Here is a 17,843-nt window from a genome sequence, read left to right on the forward strand (position 1 = left end):
GGTTTTCATATTGTTAAAAGGATATAGAGGTGTTAGAGAAGGTGCAACAAAGATTTATTCGGAGGATAACAGAACTGAGAGGCTATACCTACCAGGAAAGCGTGAACAGGCTGGGTCTCTTTTCTCTGGAGGAGGGTGGGGGGCAAGGGGGGTGACCTGATCAAGGTATTTTAAGATTATGAATTTATTTGATAGGGTAGACATCGACAAGATGGCTCCACTGGTGAGGAAGATAAAAATTAGGGGCCAAAAATATAAGCCAGTCACTGATAAACATGATAGGGAATTCAAGAGAAACTTCTTTACCCAGACTGTGATTGGAATGTGAAACTCATTACCTCAAGGTGTAGTTGAGGCAAATAGCATACATGTATTTAAGGAGAAGCTAGATAAACATATGAGGGAGAAAGGAATGGCAGAATATGCTGATACCTCCTCCAGCCATACAACTTGCCAAGATACCAGTACCCCTCCAATTCTTGCACATCCCTGATTTTAACCACTTCACAATTAGTGCCTGTCCCTTCAGCTGCTAAGGTCCTAAGCTCTAAACTTCCACTCCCTAAACCTTTCCACCTTTCTTCCTCTCTTTCCTCCTTCAGTACACTCCTGAGAACCTATCTCTTTGATCAAGTTTTGCACCATCTCCTTATGTGGCTTGGTGTCAAATTTTGTTTGATAATGGCTCTGCAAAGTGCCCTGAGGTATTTTAGCACTTTAAAGGTGCTATGTAAATACAAGTTGCTGTTGCTGTTCAGGAATCTTGTGTGGAGCCTAAACACTGGTATGGATCTATTAGGCTGAATGGCCTCTTTCTGTGAGATAAATACTTTGTAACTCCTGACAAGGGTAAATTGGATCAGTAACTGCTATCCTCCTCATCAGGAAACAGCATTTGCATGAACGGTCAAATTTCTAAATAAAGAGGAATTGTTGCCACCTAAGATTAAGAAAACTGGCTTAAAATTCAGTCTTGAAGTGATCAGCAAGGAAGGACTTTGCCGATAACCTTAAATAAAAAGAAGAATAGTGCCCCTTGGCAAGAAGAGATCAAGTGGCAAGACTGAGTCGGGCAGAGTCCATAAAATGAATACCGTGAAAGAAAGAGTAAAAGGGTACAAATTACTCCTGATCTGAGTGGAAATCCTACAGGACAAAAGCAAAGGAGATTATTGTCACCTAGTTCCACAGGTGCAGACAGGAGGGAGAATATGTGATTGTCAGGTATTTAGAAAAATCGGAAAAGTCAGACTCTTGTACCAAAAGCCAAATGAAAATCTCTCAAACATAAGTGTGTTCCAACAACTCTCTTTGTATAAATGACAAGTGGCGTTTAGCTACATTTGAACTTCTGCACGATAAGTGAGTTACAAGCAATAAAACTTCCTCAGTAACATCCCACAGATAGGAGAAGTAATGTTTTGTGTGGATAACTGTTGAAAAAATGTATAAAATCTCAAATTTAGTTTTGATAGTACAAACAAAAAAGTTAAATGTTTCACAAATGTTCCAAAAAAATATTGCTTTACAATAATTTCTTCCTCATAAAGCTAATGACATTCACCTGATCCTCTGTCTCCTCCCTTTCATCTTCTGAAATGAGTGTAAATGGCATCGACTGTGCAAATATTTTAATCACAACTGTATTACAGTTTTAACTTTACTATAAAATACACATTAATTATATCATTCAGCTAATCTTATATATTTTTGGAGCATTTGACTTGGCAATGACGGAATTACACAATACATCTTGTGAAGAAGCAAAGCCAAATTGGAAAATAGCTAATTTATTATTTTTATTGTAAAGTGATTTTTAAATTAATACATAACTTATTTATAGTGAATGCATAATTTTTTATGTGTGATTGTAAGCATTAATTGGGTTATGGCATTGACACAATTGTCTTTTCCCTGTCTATTTGTCATCTTAGTTTATGAGCAATAGGAAACTTTATGATAGGAGAAATACGAATGATCAGACTCAATAGAATATATATTCCAGTCACTCACACTAACAAGAAGTTTACGGAAGGTAATATGTATAATAAACACTACATATTAGGCTAGGCCAATATCTACAAACCAACATTTTTAAAAAATTTTAATCAATGTTGCAGATTTCAATGATGTATTCATTTTATACTTGATAAGTGTGTGCACTTACTGTACTTAGATTATTTTATTATTGTACATTAATTTATAATATATAATTTCTAATTCTTTCTCATGTTAATATTTATTATTTTGAATATTAAATATCTAGCTTTTATTTATTAGACATTTAATTTTATATGATGTGATATAAAATATAATTTAAATTCATTTTATATTCCTTTGTAGTGTCTAATTAAAATATTGAATACCTCTGGTAAAAATTAACTTAAAACTGCCATTATCCTACATGAGATGCACAAAAACCCAATATTCTACTTAAAATTCATTGTGTACATTATTGATGAGAAGACAAGTAGAATGTAGGTGAGGGTTTTAACGAGCCTCCAGGTTGGCCAAGATGGGGTCTTAAGTTGAAATAATGGCTTAGCCCATGCTTAGTGCAGGGTGCTATCTTGGTAAAGTTGTTGAAGTCAGAGCTATGAACGGCTTCCCGGGGGCTTGTTATAAAACAGATTTTCACTTAAAATGCCTGCCTGAGTTCATTAAAAAGACTGCATATCACTTTGGTGGCAAGCACTTTAACTAAACCCCTCTCCTAACAGTGACTGTTGTTTGAGAATAAACAAGGCATTGACACCAATTTCATGTGCTACCTAAAGTGATACTCACCAGTTTATGTTCATTGCAACTGGAGTTGTTAAGAGAGCCCCTGAACAACATTGGAAGACTTTCTTCGACACTTTGACAAGACTTCACCAACACCCCGCTCACACTTATTCTGGAAATTCTCTGAGGAGTGTGTTTGGTCCTGGAGATCTTGCTAGGGGTTCCCTTGGTCTGGACAAGAAATGGGAGGAGGACATGAGATCAGATAGAGCAACACCAGTTACTGCAAGAAAGAGAGACAAAAAGGCGAGCTGTAGGATATCCCTCCTCCTCTGGCTTTTCTACACCAGAATCTCCATAGTTGCATTCAAGAGTATGTCCCTTCTGCTTTGGTCCCTGAGCCATTCTGCAACATACCACTGCGTGTCAGCCAGAGCACTCCATACCCTCAGTGAATGTGAGTGCAAGGAGTCCACATATAATACTTCATGAAACATACATCTAATGAACACTTGAGTGGTAAATCTGCAGATTTCCGGTTTAGCACCCCCAGGCAAGTTCAAATTACAATAATCAGCAGTTAGGACCACAATTATCTGCTACATCCAGGGACCTAAATACGATATGACCCCACCCGCCCCGCCCCAACCGAAATGGACATGGAGGTGACGATCCAGGATTAACGTCCACTGCTTCCCTGGCCAATGCAGGCAATATGCCAACTTCATGCTGTCTGCTAATTTCCATTTTTGCATGGTGCATCCAGCACTATACATGCTGATGACTGTATGCAAACCTCAGCTTCAAAGTTGTTAGAGGCTAGCACTAGTTAAAATCAGCCTGCACTACTTAAATCCAGCTTGCACCTCTTAAAGGGGAGGTGCATTGTGGCTGGAGCAGGTGTTGGCAGTCATTCTACAACTGATTTTGACCTGAGAAACACAAAAGAGTGGCACAGCATGGGAGAGAGTGGGTTCCAAGATTTTCTGACCCAGCACTGCAGGCCTTGGTTGAGGAGGTACAGAGGATGAGAGATGTGCTCTACCCTCAGTGAACTAGGAAGCCCTTCAAACAAATTCTCAGAAGGCAGAGACTGGACAGCTGTGGAGGTCAATGCCAGGAGTCAAACCTTGAGCATTGGGATGCAGTACCACAAAAAGTTCAATTACCTCGTATGATAATCAAGGTCAGTGAATATATCTATGATTGGAATATTCCACTAACTGCACCGTTAGTCTCAGTGTTCAATGCACCACCCCCCATCACTCACCTATCAACAATCTCTATTAATCAGGACTCATACATAACATACATCAACCTTTAGCACTGTTCAAGCCTTAAACTCACAACACTCAGATTGCAAACACTGGCAGCTATTCAGCCAAGACAGCCACATCCCCTAAATACATTGTACCACACTCACTGGAAATTCCCTCTCTCTCGCAGGGCATAAACACAAACAGCAGGCACTTACTAGGAGGGGACAGGCATGACTGCATGTCTCCATCCCATGGAGGAGACAGTACTCCCAATCATTGGAGTGGCTATTGCAGAGGCCATGTCCAACAATGGGGCTGTAACAATAAAAGACAACGATATTGTCATACCTTACCCTACTTCTTACATCCCAGTTCCTCCTCATCCCACTACCTCTTCTGATTTACACGCTGCAGATGTTGTAGTCATGCAAGTCTTACTTAAAACCTTACCCCTCACCACAACCCCACCACGGTACCTTTCTCCTTTCAGATACCCAAGAACTGCAACCTGGCCAGGCAATGGTGGAAGAACAACACGTGGAAAAGCAAGGAGACAGTGATAATGAAGAAATACCGTCACTTGATCTCACACTAACAGCCATCAGCTCAGATGTTGTCAGTACATTTTCTTTCAAAGATAGCTTAAAGCTGGTGAGAAACCAGGCACAAGTGACGGCAGCTAGGGCAGGGGGCAAGGGTAATGCAGGGCAACTTCCTGGAAGAAGAGCCAGGGAGTAAAATCATGAGCCCTGGTACTTCTCCTGTTTACAGGCCCCTTATTTCCACACCCTCCCCCCCCCCCACCCCCACCCCCTACCCTTTAACCCTTGATAGCTTCGGTCAAGTGCCTTTGAGAGGCACTTTGGGTCCTATAAAATAGAACAGTGCAGCACAGAAGGAGGCCATTCAGCCCATTGAGTCTGCACCAGTTCTTTCAAAGAGAAATTCAGTCAGTTCTACCACACCACCACCCTCCCTGCCTGTTCTTTCCCTATAATTTTTTTTTCTCCAAGTATTTATCCAATTTCCTTTGGAAGACTAATTTGAATCTGTATGCACCATAATATCAGGGAGGGAGTGCATTCTAAATGCTAAGCACTCTTTGTGTAAAGGTTTTTCCTTGTGTCACCTCTGATTCTTTTGCCAAACAACTTAAATGAAGTTAAATCTGGGCCATCTGATTAATGATCCTCCTGCCTTTGGAAGCAGTTTCTATTTATTCTATGTAACCCTTTATAATTTTATACACCTCCATCATATGCCCTTAGGCTTCTTAGCTCTAAGGAGAACAACCCCAGCTTCTCTGTAATTCCTCATCCCTGGTGCCATTCTAGTAAATCTCTACTAAATCCATTACAAAGCCTTCACATCCTTCAGGTGCCCAGAACCGGGAACCATAATCACAGCAGGGTTGAACTGTTTTATATAGGTTCAGCAAAACTTCCTGGCATTTGTACTCTATGCTTCTATTTATAAAGCCCATTGAAAGCACAGGTTTCAGTGTGATACACTTTACAACTACTGCCTTGTCAGACAATTACACACAACTTCTTTGATCACATTATGCAACCAGCTCTGCTTCTTTGAACCTGGCCCTATGCAATATCCAGACAGCAACATCCAAAAGACGTGAGCCTCACAAGCACTGCAAACAACAATCCCATCTACAAATGAGAATATTTTGAACCAACAGTGACATCTTCGATTGGCGCATGACTCCAGGTTTCACTTCCAAGTTTAACAATGGCAAAACCTTCCAGTAAATTAGCATCAACCAATTCACCTGCAATAATATGTTCTTTCTATCCATACAAGTGGGTCTTATTAACAGAAAAATTACACTTTGCCATTGAGTGATAAATATTTTCTCATTTAAATTGAAACTAACCACACTTACAAATGACTATGGGGCATGTAATATGAGAGCAAAGTACTGCAGATGCTGGAAATCTGAAATATAGACAAAAAATTCTGGAAATACTCAGCATGTCTGGCAACACCTTTGGAGAGAGGAACAGAGTCAAGCTTCACTGACCTCTGTTTCTCTCAGCACAGATGCTGCCAGACATGCTGAGTATTTCCAACACTTCCCATTTCAATTAGAGCAAAAATAACCCCTTTTGCCAGCCCTCCAAAAAGCAATTAGACTTCTTGTGAGCCTCTCATTCCCCTTCAGCAAGAAACCCAGCAGCAACCTGAGACCTGATTTGGCACAACATTAAACATGAATTTCTAAAATAAGTTAAGATATGAAGAAAACATAAACAACTTGCTCAGCAAAAAATCAATGGCAAAGCAATAAATTGATAATTAAAAAGAGGAATTAGTAAAAATTACCATTAAAAATGACAAACAGCAGAGCTAACTAATAAACCCTTTCTTTTCTTTTCACTTAAGAAGCAGAGCTAGAGAGAGACAGACTGGACCCCAAATCCTGGTCACCAAGGAAGGAGGAAGAAGACCAGGGCCAAGCTAAACAGTTGGGTTTAACACAAACCTTGTGTTCTTCTCCGGTGGTGCACACTCTGAGTTGGCCTCGGCAGAATTCATATGAAAGTACGGGTTGGAAGTAGGTTGCCTTTCAGCCTGGATTTTCCTCTTCTCCTTTGCTGAGAAAGTAATTGTGAGCCTGGACCATTTCTGTATCCTGACTCTGCTTAAGTCACTGGTGACTTGGAAACTATTTTACCTGAACTGCAACATTGAATTACAAGCTTTGAGTAGAATGTGGCTAATTTTCTACTCTCTCCTGCGGTTTGTACAGGAACATGCTTGCATTTCTTTTTTGTTTACCAGTCTCAAGACGTCTTCTTTCCTACTTTCTCCTACTTTTTAATACTACTTACACATATCAGCTTTAAGCATTTTAGACCATAAGACGTAGGAGCAGAAGTAGGCCATTCGGCCCATTGAGTCTGCTCTGCCATTCAATGAGATCATGGCTGATCTGATAATCCTCAACTCTGCTTTCCTGCTTTCCCCCATAACCCTTGATTCCCTTACTGATTAAAAATCTGTCTATCTCAGCCTTGAATATACTTAACGACTCAGCCTCTACAGCCCTCTGCGGTAAAGAATTACACAGATTAAGTACCCTCTGAGAGAAGAAATTCCTCCTCATCTCTGTTTTAAATAGGCGACCCCTTACTCTGAGATTATACCCTCTGGTCCTAGTCTCTCCCACAAGGGGAAACAACCTCTCGGCATCTACCCTGTCATGCCCCCTCAGAATCTAATATGTTTCAATGAGGTCGCTTCTCATTCTTCTAAACTCCAACGGGTACAGGCCCAACCTACTCAACCTCTTCTCATAAGAAAATCCCTCCATACCCAACATCAACCTAGTGAGCCTCCTCTGGACTGCCTCCAATGCCAATATATCTTTCCTTAGATAAAGGGACCAAAACTGTTCAAAGTATTCTAGATGTCTAACTAGTGCCTTGTATAATTTTGGCAAGACCTCCCTATTTTTATACTCCATTCCCTTTGAAATAAAGGCCAACATTCCATTTGCCTACAACTCATCGACTCCAACACCCATCGGGGACCCTCCACCCCTGCTTGTCCCTCCGTCCTCACCCCATCTTCCAATCCCAGCCCCAGCCGCGTATTCACTATACCCCCTGACCTTCCCCTCTCCGATGCTGAACGTTCAGTGCTCAGCAAAGGACTTAGTTTCATACCCTTACGCCCTCATCTCAATGAATTTCGGGCTCGGCATGATGCTGAACTCTTCTTCCGCCGTCTTCGTCTCCGTGCTCACTTCTTTGGGCAGGAGTCCTCTCCCCGTTCAACGGATCCTTTTACCCACCTCCAATATTCTCCCTCCACTTGGACCCCTCCCTCTGGATTCTTACCTTCTCTTGATCTTTTCATTGAGAACTGTCGGCGTGACATTAGCCATCTCAATTTCTCTGCTCCTCTCACCCATTCTAATCTTTCTCTCTCTGAACTTACTGCACTCCGTTCTCTCAGGTCCAACCCCAACATTGTCATCAAACCCGCTGACAAGGGTGGTACTGTTGTTGTCTGGCGCATTGACCTCTACCTCGCGGAGGCTGAGCGTCAACTCGCAGACGTTTCCTCCTACCTCTCCCTGGACCATGACCCCACCACAGAACATCAAGCCATTGTTTCCAGGACTGTCACTGACCTCATCTCCTCTGGAGATCTTCCTCCCACAGCTTCCAACTTGATAGTCGCCCAACCTCGGACGGCCCGCTTCTACCTCCTACCCAAAATCCACAAACAGAACTGTCCTGGCAGACCGATCGTGTCAGCCTGTTCCTGCCCCACGGAACTCATTTCTCGTTATCTTGACTCCCTTCTCTCTCCCCTTGTCCAGTCCCTTCCCACCTACATCCGTGATTCCTCTGACACCTTACGTCACATCAACAATTTCCAGTTCCCTGGCCCCAACCGCTTCCTCTTCACCATGGATGTCCAATCCCTCTACACCTCCATCCCCCACCAGGATGGTCTGAGGGCCCTTAGCTTCTTCCTTGAACAGAGGCCCCAACAATCCCCATCCACCACTACTCTCCTCCGTCTGGCTGAACTTGTTCTCACACTGAACAATTTCTCCTTTAACTCCTCTCACTTCCTCCAAATAAAAGGTGTGGCTATGGGTACCCGCATGGGCCCCAGCTATGCCTGTCTCTTTATGGGCTATGTGGAACATTCCTTGTTCCAGTCCTACTCCGGCCCCCTCCCACAACTCTTTCTCCGGTACATCGATGATTACTTCGGTGCTGCTTCATGCTCTCGTCGGGACCTGGAAAAATTTATTAATTTTGCTTCCAATCTCCACCCCTCCATCATCTTCACATGGTCCATCTCTGACACTTCTCTTCCCTTCCTTGACCTCTCTGTCTCAATTTCTGATGATAGACTGTCCACCAATATCCATTACAAGCCTACCGACTCCCACAGCTACCTCGACTACAGCTCCTCACACCCCGCTTCCTGTAAAGACTCCATCCCATTCTCTCAGTTCCTTCGCCTCCGTCGCATCTGTTCTGATGACGCTACCTTCAAAAACAGCTCCTCGGACATGTCCTCCTTCTTCCTTAACCGAGGTTTTCCATCCACGGTCGTTGACAGGGCCCTCAACCGTGTCCGGCCCATATCCCGCGCATCCTCCCTCACGCCTTCTCCTCCTTCCCAGAAACATGATAGGGTCCCCCTTGTCCTCACTTATCACCCCACCAGCCTCCGCATTCAAAGGATCATCCTCCGCCATTTCCGCCAACTCCAGCATGATGCCACCACCAAACACATCTTCCCTTCACCCCCCTTGACGGCATTCCGTAGGGATCGTTCCCTCCGGGACACCCTGGTCCACTCCTCCATCACCCCCTACTCCTCAACCCCCACTTATGGCACCTCCCCATGCCCACGCAGAAGATGCAACACCTGCCCCTTCACTTCCTCTCTCCTCACCGTCCAAGGGCCCAAACACTCCTTTCAAGTGAAGCAGCATTTCACTTGCATTTCCCCTAACTTAGTCTACTGCATTCGTTGCTCCCAATGCGGTCTCCTCTACATTGGAGAGACCAAACGCAAACTGGGCGACCGTTTTGCGGAACACCTGCGGTCTGTCCGCAAGAAAGACCCAAACCTCCCTGTCGCTTGCCATTTTAACACTCCACCCTGTTCTCTTGCCCACATGTCTGTCCTTGGCTTGCTGCATTGTTCCAGTGAAGCCCAACGCAAACTGGAGGAACAGCACCTCATCTTCCGACTAGGCACTTTACAGCCTTCTGGGCTGAATATTGAATTCAACAACTTTAGATCTTAAACTCCCCCTCCCCCCATCCCCACCCCGTTTCTTTCCCCCCCCACCCGCCTTTTTTTTCAATAATTTATATAGATTCTTCTTTCCCCACCTATTTCCATTATTTTTAAATCTAAAACTAAAACCTTTAGTCTTTCCACCCCACCCCCACTAGAGCTGTACTTTGAATATCCTGTCTTGCATTCTTAATTAGCACTTTTCTCAGACAAAGACCACCACCTTCAACACCTCTTTGACCCTTTTGTCTCTGACATCTTTTGATTATCTGCTCACACCACACCCTCAATGTGTCTCTTCCCCCCCACCCACCTTAAACCAATTTATATTTCTCCCTTGTTGAAACTATGCTTCAGTTCTGCTGAAGGGCCATGAGGGCTCGAAACGTTGACTGATTTCTTCTCCGCCGATGCTGCCAGACTTGCTGAGTTTTTCCAGGTAATTCTGTTTTTATTTTGTTTTGGAATTCCATTTGCCTTCCCTATTACCTGCTGAACTTGTATGTTAGCTTTTTGTGATTCATGCACAAGGACCCCCAAATCCCTCTGTGCTGCAGCTTTCTGCAGTTTTTCTCCATTTAAATAATAATTTACTGCCAAAGTGCATAACCTCACATTTTCCCACATTAAATTCCATCTGCCAAGTTTTTTCCCATTCACTTAACCTGTCTATATCCCTTTGCAGACTCCTTACCATTTGCCTTCCCAATTATTTTTTGTGTCATCCGCAAACTTGGCAATTGTACATTCACTTCCCTCATCCAAGTCATTAATATGTATTGTAAATAATTGTGGCCCCAGCACTGATCCCTGTGGTACTCCACTAGTTATAGGTTGCCATCCTGAAAATGCCCCCCTTTTCCAAACTCTCTGTCTTCTATTAGTTAGCCAATCCTCTATCCATGCTAATATACTACCCCCAACACCATGGGCTCTTATCTTATTAAGTAGCCTTATGTGCGGTACCTTATCGAACGCCTTTTGGAAATCCAAATATATTACATCTATGGGTTCCCCTTTATCTATCCTGCTTGTTACCTCCTCAAAGAATTCTAATAAATTTGTCTTACACCCTTGTAAAATATTAATATAATTTTAAAAAGCTTCCACTTTAAGAACTAAGCTAAATCTTTTAAATAACTTTTAAATGATGGAGCAATTCTTTCCTTTCAATTTCTCCCCATCATTGGAGCCTAATTAATCTACACTCGGAAATTCAAGCTAATTTTCCTCCCTTTCAGTGTTTTCAAACTGATCAATTCTTTTCAATTTTGTTCCAATATATTGGGTACTAATGTGCTTTTGTGGTTTTCTTGGCGGGGATGGGGTACGGTGCAGTGCTGAGGTCGCTATTCATGACTCACCTGCACCCATGCAGATTGAGGTAGAATCCATGCAATTTTCACTTGATCTGCATCATTGTAACATTGACCCAAGACAGTTCCAGTGCTGCATCCTCTTCATCTGAGCTGTTTGTGGGCTCTGCACACAGCTGGGGCAGTTGCGGGGGAGGGGGGGGTGGGGGGTGACGGTGGCGGTAGAAGGGGGAGAGGTGCTGGCCAAACCCCAGGAGAGGGAGGTCCACTGGTATTGGTATGCCTGTCTGGTAAATCTCCCTGCAGGCGACCAATTAGGATGTCATGTCCAGGAGCTCTGTCAAATTAGGAACAGTGGATGGGCTTCAGAATTGGGAGATATATTCAGTGTGGCCTTTGGATATGGCTGTCTGCCACCTCCGTAAAGTGGCAGTGCTGATGGTAAAGCAAAAGCTGTGAGTTGAGCCGGGGGCCCTGGATCCCCAGATGGCATGGAGCCCAGTGTTTTGCACCCTGTGTGCCCCCTCTCCCACGCCTTGCCCGGAAGGTGAGGTCGTGTATGTGTTCTGCTGCAGAAGACACAGGTTTCAATGAGGACATCCTTAATGAAGCACAGACATCTCACACACTGCTCTGCATGGAGGGTCAGGTAGGAGAATTGCTCCCTTAGCATTCCGGGTGAATGTGGTCTCCTGTTGAGAACCTTCTCACCCTCTTCCTGCTCCCAATCCCCTCATCATGGTGTGCTCAAAGGATAATGCTTGCTGCTCTACTCATGTCTGGGAGCAACTGGTTTGTGCAGAAGCTTTAAAGTCAGGACCAATTCCTTCAGCCATACCACTCCCTGCGGACTTTAGCAACTTTAAGGAACTCTAAGAAGCACCAAAGACTTGCCCAATCATAGCAACAGTCAGTGGAATCAATCAGCAACTAATCGGAAAGTAGTTGATCCTTTTAACTATTGATAGTGGGGAGTCCATGCTGCTTCTGACTTTAATGTGTGTGATTAAGGGACAGTATTAGCTGGAGTTGGTTCCTAAATAGCATCGATGATGTCAAATCAGTGTGATTGCTGATTCATGCCATGACCTGCCTAATCTGCCTATTCCGGCATATCCTCGCCGTGTGTGCTAGGGCCAAGATAGTGCCTGGCACCACTCGCAGCTGAAATGTGCACATGTTGCACCATTTTGGACATCTCAGGTCACTTGTAGTGCCCAAGAGGCACCTCACATCCGACTTTGGAACACATTAGCACTGCTCCAATTTTCACCTTTTGGTCAAAACTGCCACCCTGCCGTGTGATGAGTGTGTATGAAAGCTGCCTTATGCTTTTTTATTGGAGCATAAAAGGAAGACTAAAAAAGTATTAATAAAAATGTAAACCGTTTACATCCTAACAGGTTAAAGTTACCACTCGTTATCCTGGTGCTACCTTCTTTAGGCGATGCAGTCTTTATGCATGTTAAACCGTTCAACTATAGAGAGCTGAAAAGAAAGAAAACAATTGCCTTTCAATCATGAAAACATTTTCGTTTTACCTGCAAGAACATTTTAAACTGGAACTATACAGAATGCAAAACAATGCGCCCTTTGTTATATTGTTGCAGGTTTGCCTACTTCATATATAAAAGTGTGCGGACAGACACGAAGGATGGAGCTGCTGTGCTCAGGGCGAAATGAAGTCGTGCGATGGTCCAGACTAGTGAAACAATAAAAATTTGGCAAAAGGCTGCTGTTGTAGTTTATAAAAGGCTCTGGTTGAGTACATGCAGTGCACCGAGCTGCTGCCACCTTCCCGGGAGTCAGGCGGGCAGGAGAGCGTGCCGCTGATTGGTGGAGAGCGCGTTGATTGACAGGAGGGAGAGGCGCTGGAGCCAGTGAGGAGGGCGGCAGTGGCGGGGCGCGCTTCAGTTTCCTGTAATCTCTCTGCTATCAATAATTTACACAAGGACTAGGCGCAGCGCTATGTATTCATTTGTGCGTCGTCTTGTCAGGGGCCCTTCTTACACTTCAGGGGTCATTTAATTCTTGCTATAAACGAAGAAAGCGAGGGGGAGACGCCGGCACAAAGCAGGGAAGAAGGTGAGCTCTCAGAAAATAATAAAGCAACATTTTCAAAAGCAAAAAGAAAAACAAAGCAGGGGATCATTCCAAACTCCCAAGGAGAAAGAGGGAAAAACTGGATTCGATCGGGAGATAAGGAGCCAGCAGCACATAGACACCGTGCAAGTCGGCGGCCGCTCGTCATGTTAGAGTTGCTGTTCGGTATGATTTGGTTTGCGGGACTCGTGTGCGGTCAGAATGAGACAGAGCCCATCGTGCTGGAGGGCAAGTGCCTGGTGGTCTGTGACTCCAATCCCACCTCGGATCCTACGGGGACTGCGCTGGGGATTTCTGTGCGATCTGGCAGCGCCAAGGTGGCTTTCTCAGTGATCAGGAGCACCAACCACGAGCCCTCAGAGATGAGCAACAGGACCATGATCATATATTTTGACAATGTAAGTGGGGAATGGGACGGAAGCTGTCTTTTGAATGATCTTCTGTTTCGATTTCCGAAAAAAAAAAGAAAATAGCATGTTTAACAGTGTCCAGTGCGGACTGCAGTATCCCCGAGGTCGGTAAATTAGACCATTTAGATGTTTGTCCACGTCCAGTTTCGGAGCTCAGCTTCCTTTACACCAGGTGCAATATAGCGAGCGCCCAGGGAAGGGAAATCAAGTGGGAAATGAGAAAGCAGAGTTGGAGGAAAGTTACGGAAGACAGTTTCATTGGAAAAAAAAAACCCCGTGTTAAAAGGTAGGGGCAGCGGGGCAGGGGAACGCGAACGAAATGACTCGCCAGAAAAAAAAAAAGATAATTTCAGAAATGGCTTTGCAGAGCCGGCGAAATAGTGGAAGATGAAGCGGGTTAAGGGCCGGTGGCGAATCAATGCAGTGAATAAACAGCAGCGACAGAAGGGCAATGAAGGGAACGTGGGAAATAAGGAAAAAAGTAAGAATGGCGACGCAAATGTCCCTCTAAATAAAAAGTTGATCATGTAGATGGAATTAGATGATCTTAGAGAACCGAGGACGCTGTTCATTATGATTCTCACAAGTCAGATATCTGTGAAATGCCCGTGTTCCCGCGACTCTCGCCTTCGGTTTTTATAGCGTTTTATAGCGGGTGTCCAGTTTGGTGACATTGGGTTCTGTCTGATTTCAGATCCTAGTGAATGTCGGCTCTAATTTTGACTCGGAGAGAAGCACCTTCATAGCGCCAAGGAAAGGAATTTACAGTTTTAACTTTCACGTGGTAAAAGTGTATAACCGGCAAACGATCCAGGTTAGTAGATTTTCCGACGCTGTTTTAATCGAATACGTTAAACTCTTTGCGCTTTCAGCCTTTTGCTCTGAAGAATACGGGGGTGCGTTTAAAATTGTCCAGCGATTCCCTTCCCCAGCTCGTAAAATTCAGTCCTTCAGGCGCCCAATCCTTTTCCTTAACTGAAGCGACAACTGAACTCTCCAAAGTCATCAAATCAACTGACGCCTTATGATCCCCATAGGCTTGGGGAATGACGGATTTGAGGAATCTGCAGTTGCTATGTAGGAAATTCTAGCATTCAGTGTTTTCCAACATTGTGACCCTAGTGATAAACCGATTTTACATAGCTTGTAACGGACCTAAGAAAATGCTGGTAAGGGAAAGGTTGATTAAAGGTCATATGCAATTGTTAGCGATATAAACGGCGGGCATCAAATAATAGCTTATAGCCAGAGGTTGTCCAAGTGATAATTTATTGGTGTGTTTTTTTTTATTCTGAGGGTAGGGAAAACAAATATCCGTGAACATCCCCATGTCTATAACTCTGGATAATACTGGGCAGGTTTGGGGGTGGGAGGGGGTTACCCTACCCTACCCTCCACAACTCCATAAGACAGGGCTCCGCCTCCTATTCACTCTTCCTATTCCATATTTCATCAAGGATTTGCAGCATTACGCTGTATGAGCTATTGGCAAAACATTGTCACACTATCACAGCAAAACACAATCGGTGCTGTAATCATTAAAGTTTTAATAAGAAAATTGCACCTATAAATTCCATTAGATCCAAATGTTACTTGATGTCTAAATATTGGAATTGGGCGGTAAAGCCTTCTAGCTTTCTGCCACACGGCTCCATCGCTCACCACAGGATAGTGGTGGTTCAGTATCGGCCGTAGAATCACATCTTTACATGAAGTACTACTCACATGGTTAACAGAGATTGAAGTGTTGGGGCGGGGGGGGGGGGGTGGAGGGGTGTGGAGGATAGGATGAATGTTTTCTTTATCATTCAAAGACAATGCACAAATAAATCAATTGTGTGTGTAAAATATTCCAGTTATTTCACCAACAAACTAAGCCGAATCTCCTTTTGAATGATGTGCAATTGACACTAGTTTTCAGGTAAATAGGTATGGACCATCCCCAAGGTGGATACCTGGTGGATGTGCGCATCATACCGTATTTGATAAATAATACACAGAAAAATTAGAGATCTAGGAGAACGTATTTATTTGCTTAATATTAAGGTATGGTTGGATGTTCATTATTTGCCTTAAAATATGGAGTCATGTTAGTGAACTGTAACTCACTACATCCATGACTGTTGACTGAATGTTAAATGTTAGGGTAAAATAAAATATACTGCATGGAAACCAGTCCATGACAAGTAATGACTTCCATTTACCTAACGGTTCCTATTAAACAAATAGTATGGAATCCAGGAGGATGTCATTGGTGCCTTGAACGAGTCTCTTTCTTGAAAAAAAAGGAACATTGTAATTAAAATGCTCCGCTAGACTTTTATTCATAAAGCAAGTTGATTTTCAGTAACGATAAAGAGAAAAACTGCCAGAGCTGGCAAAGTGAAATAAAAACAGAAAATGGTGGCAGTGCGCAGGGGATCCGGCCACATCTTCGAGAGGTTAACATTTAGGTGTGGCCTTTCAGATCTGAGGAAAGGGAGCACCTGAATAGTTCAGCTATGATGCCGTTTCCGATAAAGGCGGACTTGCTTGTGGGGTTTCTCCATTTTCTGCTTCTATTTCCGATTTCCAGCACTGATCTTTCCATATTTTCCCCATTATTGGCCGTAAACTTCACCATCTAGCATGCTTTACTAATGAGAAACATGATTAATTTTCAGGTAACCTTTGCAGTAGTGCCTCTTTTAAAGCATAGTTTACTGATGCCATAAGCTATATAGATGTTGATGACAGAAAATGGTTGTACGACTTTAACATTATTATCTCTCTGTAGGTGAGCCTGATGCTGAATGGCTGGCCATTGATCTCAGCCTTCGCAGGAGATCAGGATGTGACAAGAGAGGCTGCCAGCAATGGAGTGTTGACTCAGATGGAAAAGGGGGACCGAGCCTACCTGAAACTGGAACGAGGGAACCTAATGGGAGGGTGGAAATACTCAACTTTCTCCGGATTCCTGGTGTTTCCGCTTTAAGTGAAAAACAACGTTGTTTATCCTGAACCCTATACTGTCACAAGAGGGTTGATAACTTTTTGTTTCCCTAACAGCGCAAGTGCGTCCCGGAGCTAGGCAGAAAACTTATAATAAAGGGACAGTATCCCATTTGGTAGCCTGCATTTATAAGCATTAATTAAGTGTAACTTCAATCTTGACACTCATTCATGATATATCATAGGTTTAGTAAAAGAACGAGATCGACCGCCACTTTTTTTTAAAATCAGTGTGTGAAAAATTACCACTGCAGCATAAAAAAGGTTAAATTGTGTTTTTTTTAAACGGAAGAAAAATACAATTCTGCAAATGTTAATTTTCACTGTTTTAGAATTACAGTTCGTACAGGCTGCCAAACCGGGAATACTGTCCGAAGGGTTTGTCGGGGACAGTTCTGTTAGGTCTGGTTGCCAAAACGATACTGCCCCTTCAAAAGCGTAAGAAGCAGAAGACATGCTTACCTATGCCTGTATATGTCTGCTATGCGGAATTTTAGAGATGGTTGCAGCCCCAAATGCAGCATATATTACGTTTCTTTATTCGCCTTTGTATTTCTATACCCTATAGATACAGTATTGTCAATTCCGTGACAGAAGGTTAACAATCTATATAACCAAGCATAAGCCTTCAAAAAAACGGAATTATGGTAATTTTGACCTAGCCAAACGAGGACAGTTAGTTGTGTTTCAGTATTTCAGTGTATTCTGGGTTTATTCTGTGGAGGCTGCTAAGCGTTCTGATGCATATCTGTCGTTTTTGTTCCAGTATAATGTGGCCATATTGAACGGCAGAAATATTATGAAAAGTTTATCACTGTAATATATGTGTGAATATTTATAAAATTGAATTTTGCTTTATTTCAATAAATTTTAAATGTAACTTTTATTTTTGTTAACCAGAAATCATGGTTGGTATGCATATTTTCTTATTCTTATATGATTGTCAGTTCACACTGAAATGAGGCACAAAAAGGATATGGGTCCGTACAGGTTGTTTCTAAAATATCAGGTCAATGGGTAGCCAGTGCAGAAATACGTTTAGAATAACGGTTTGACGGGTAGAGCAGAGCAGATATTTATTGAGTGAAATTGGCCTTACAAAAGCTGTAATTGATGTTTTGTAGCAAAGTTGCATCTATATCAATATTCGTGCTCCAGTATTCAGTAATTCGTATGTTTGTTGAGTGACTGCATAATTCAAGTCACAGGCACTGTGTATGCATAACGCAATGATTGGCGCATGACTG

At 43.1% G+C, this 17,843-nt stretch overlaps 1 protein-coding gene across 1 annotated transcript in view; it reads left to right on the forward strand.

Annotated features, from left to right (window-relative positions):
- cbln1 (cerebellin 1 precursor) overlaps window positions 1-17,480 on the forward strand; it is a 143,619-nt gene extending 126,139 nt beyond the window's left edge. The window contains exons 2-4 of the mRNA XM_078544319.1: window positions 13,090-13,593; window positions 14,300-14,419; window positions 16,382-17,480. Coding sequence (XP_078400445.1) covers window positions 13,342-13,593; window positions 14,300-14,419; window positions 16,382-16,579 — 570 coding nt within the window. The 5' untranslated portion in view covers window positions 13,090-13,341 and the 3' untranslated portion in view covers window positions 16,580-17,480. The remainder of the gene's footprint in view (window positions 1-13,089; window positions 13,594-14,299; window positions 14,420-16,381) is intronic.
- Window positions 17,481-17,843: the final 363 nt, after the last annotated feature.

The sequence above is a fragment of the Cetorhinus maximus genome, chromosome 6 (assembly GCF_964194155.1).
Source record: "Cetorhinus maximus chromosome 6, sCetMax3.hap1.1, whole genome shotgun sequence".
In the NCBI taxonomy this organism is placed as follows: Eukaryota; Metazoa; Chordata; class Chondrichthyes; order Lamniformes; family Cetorhinidae; genus Cetorhinus; species Cetorhinus maximus.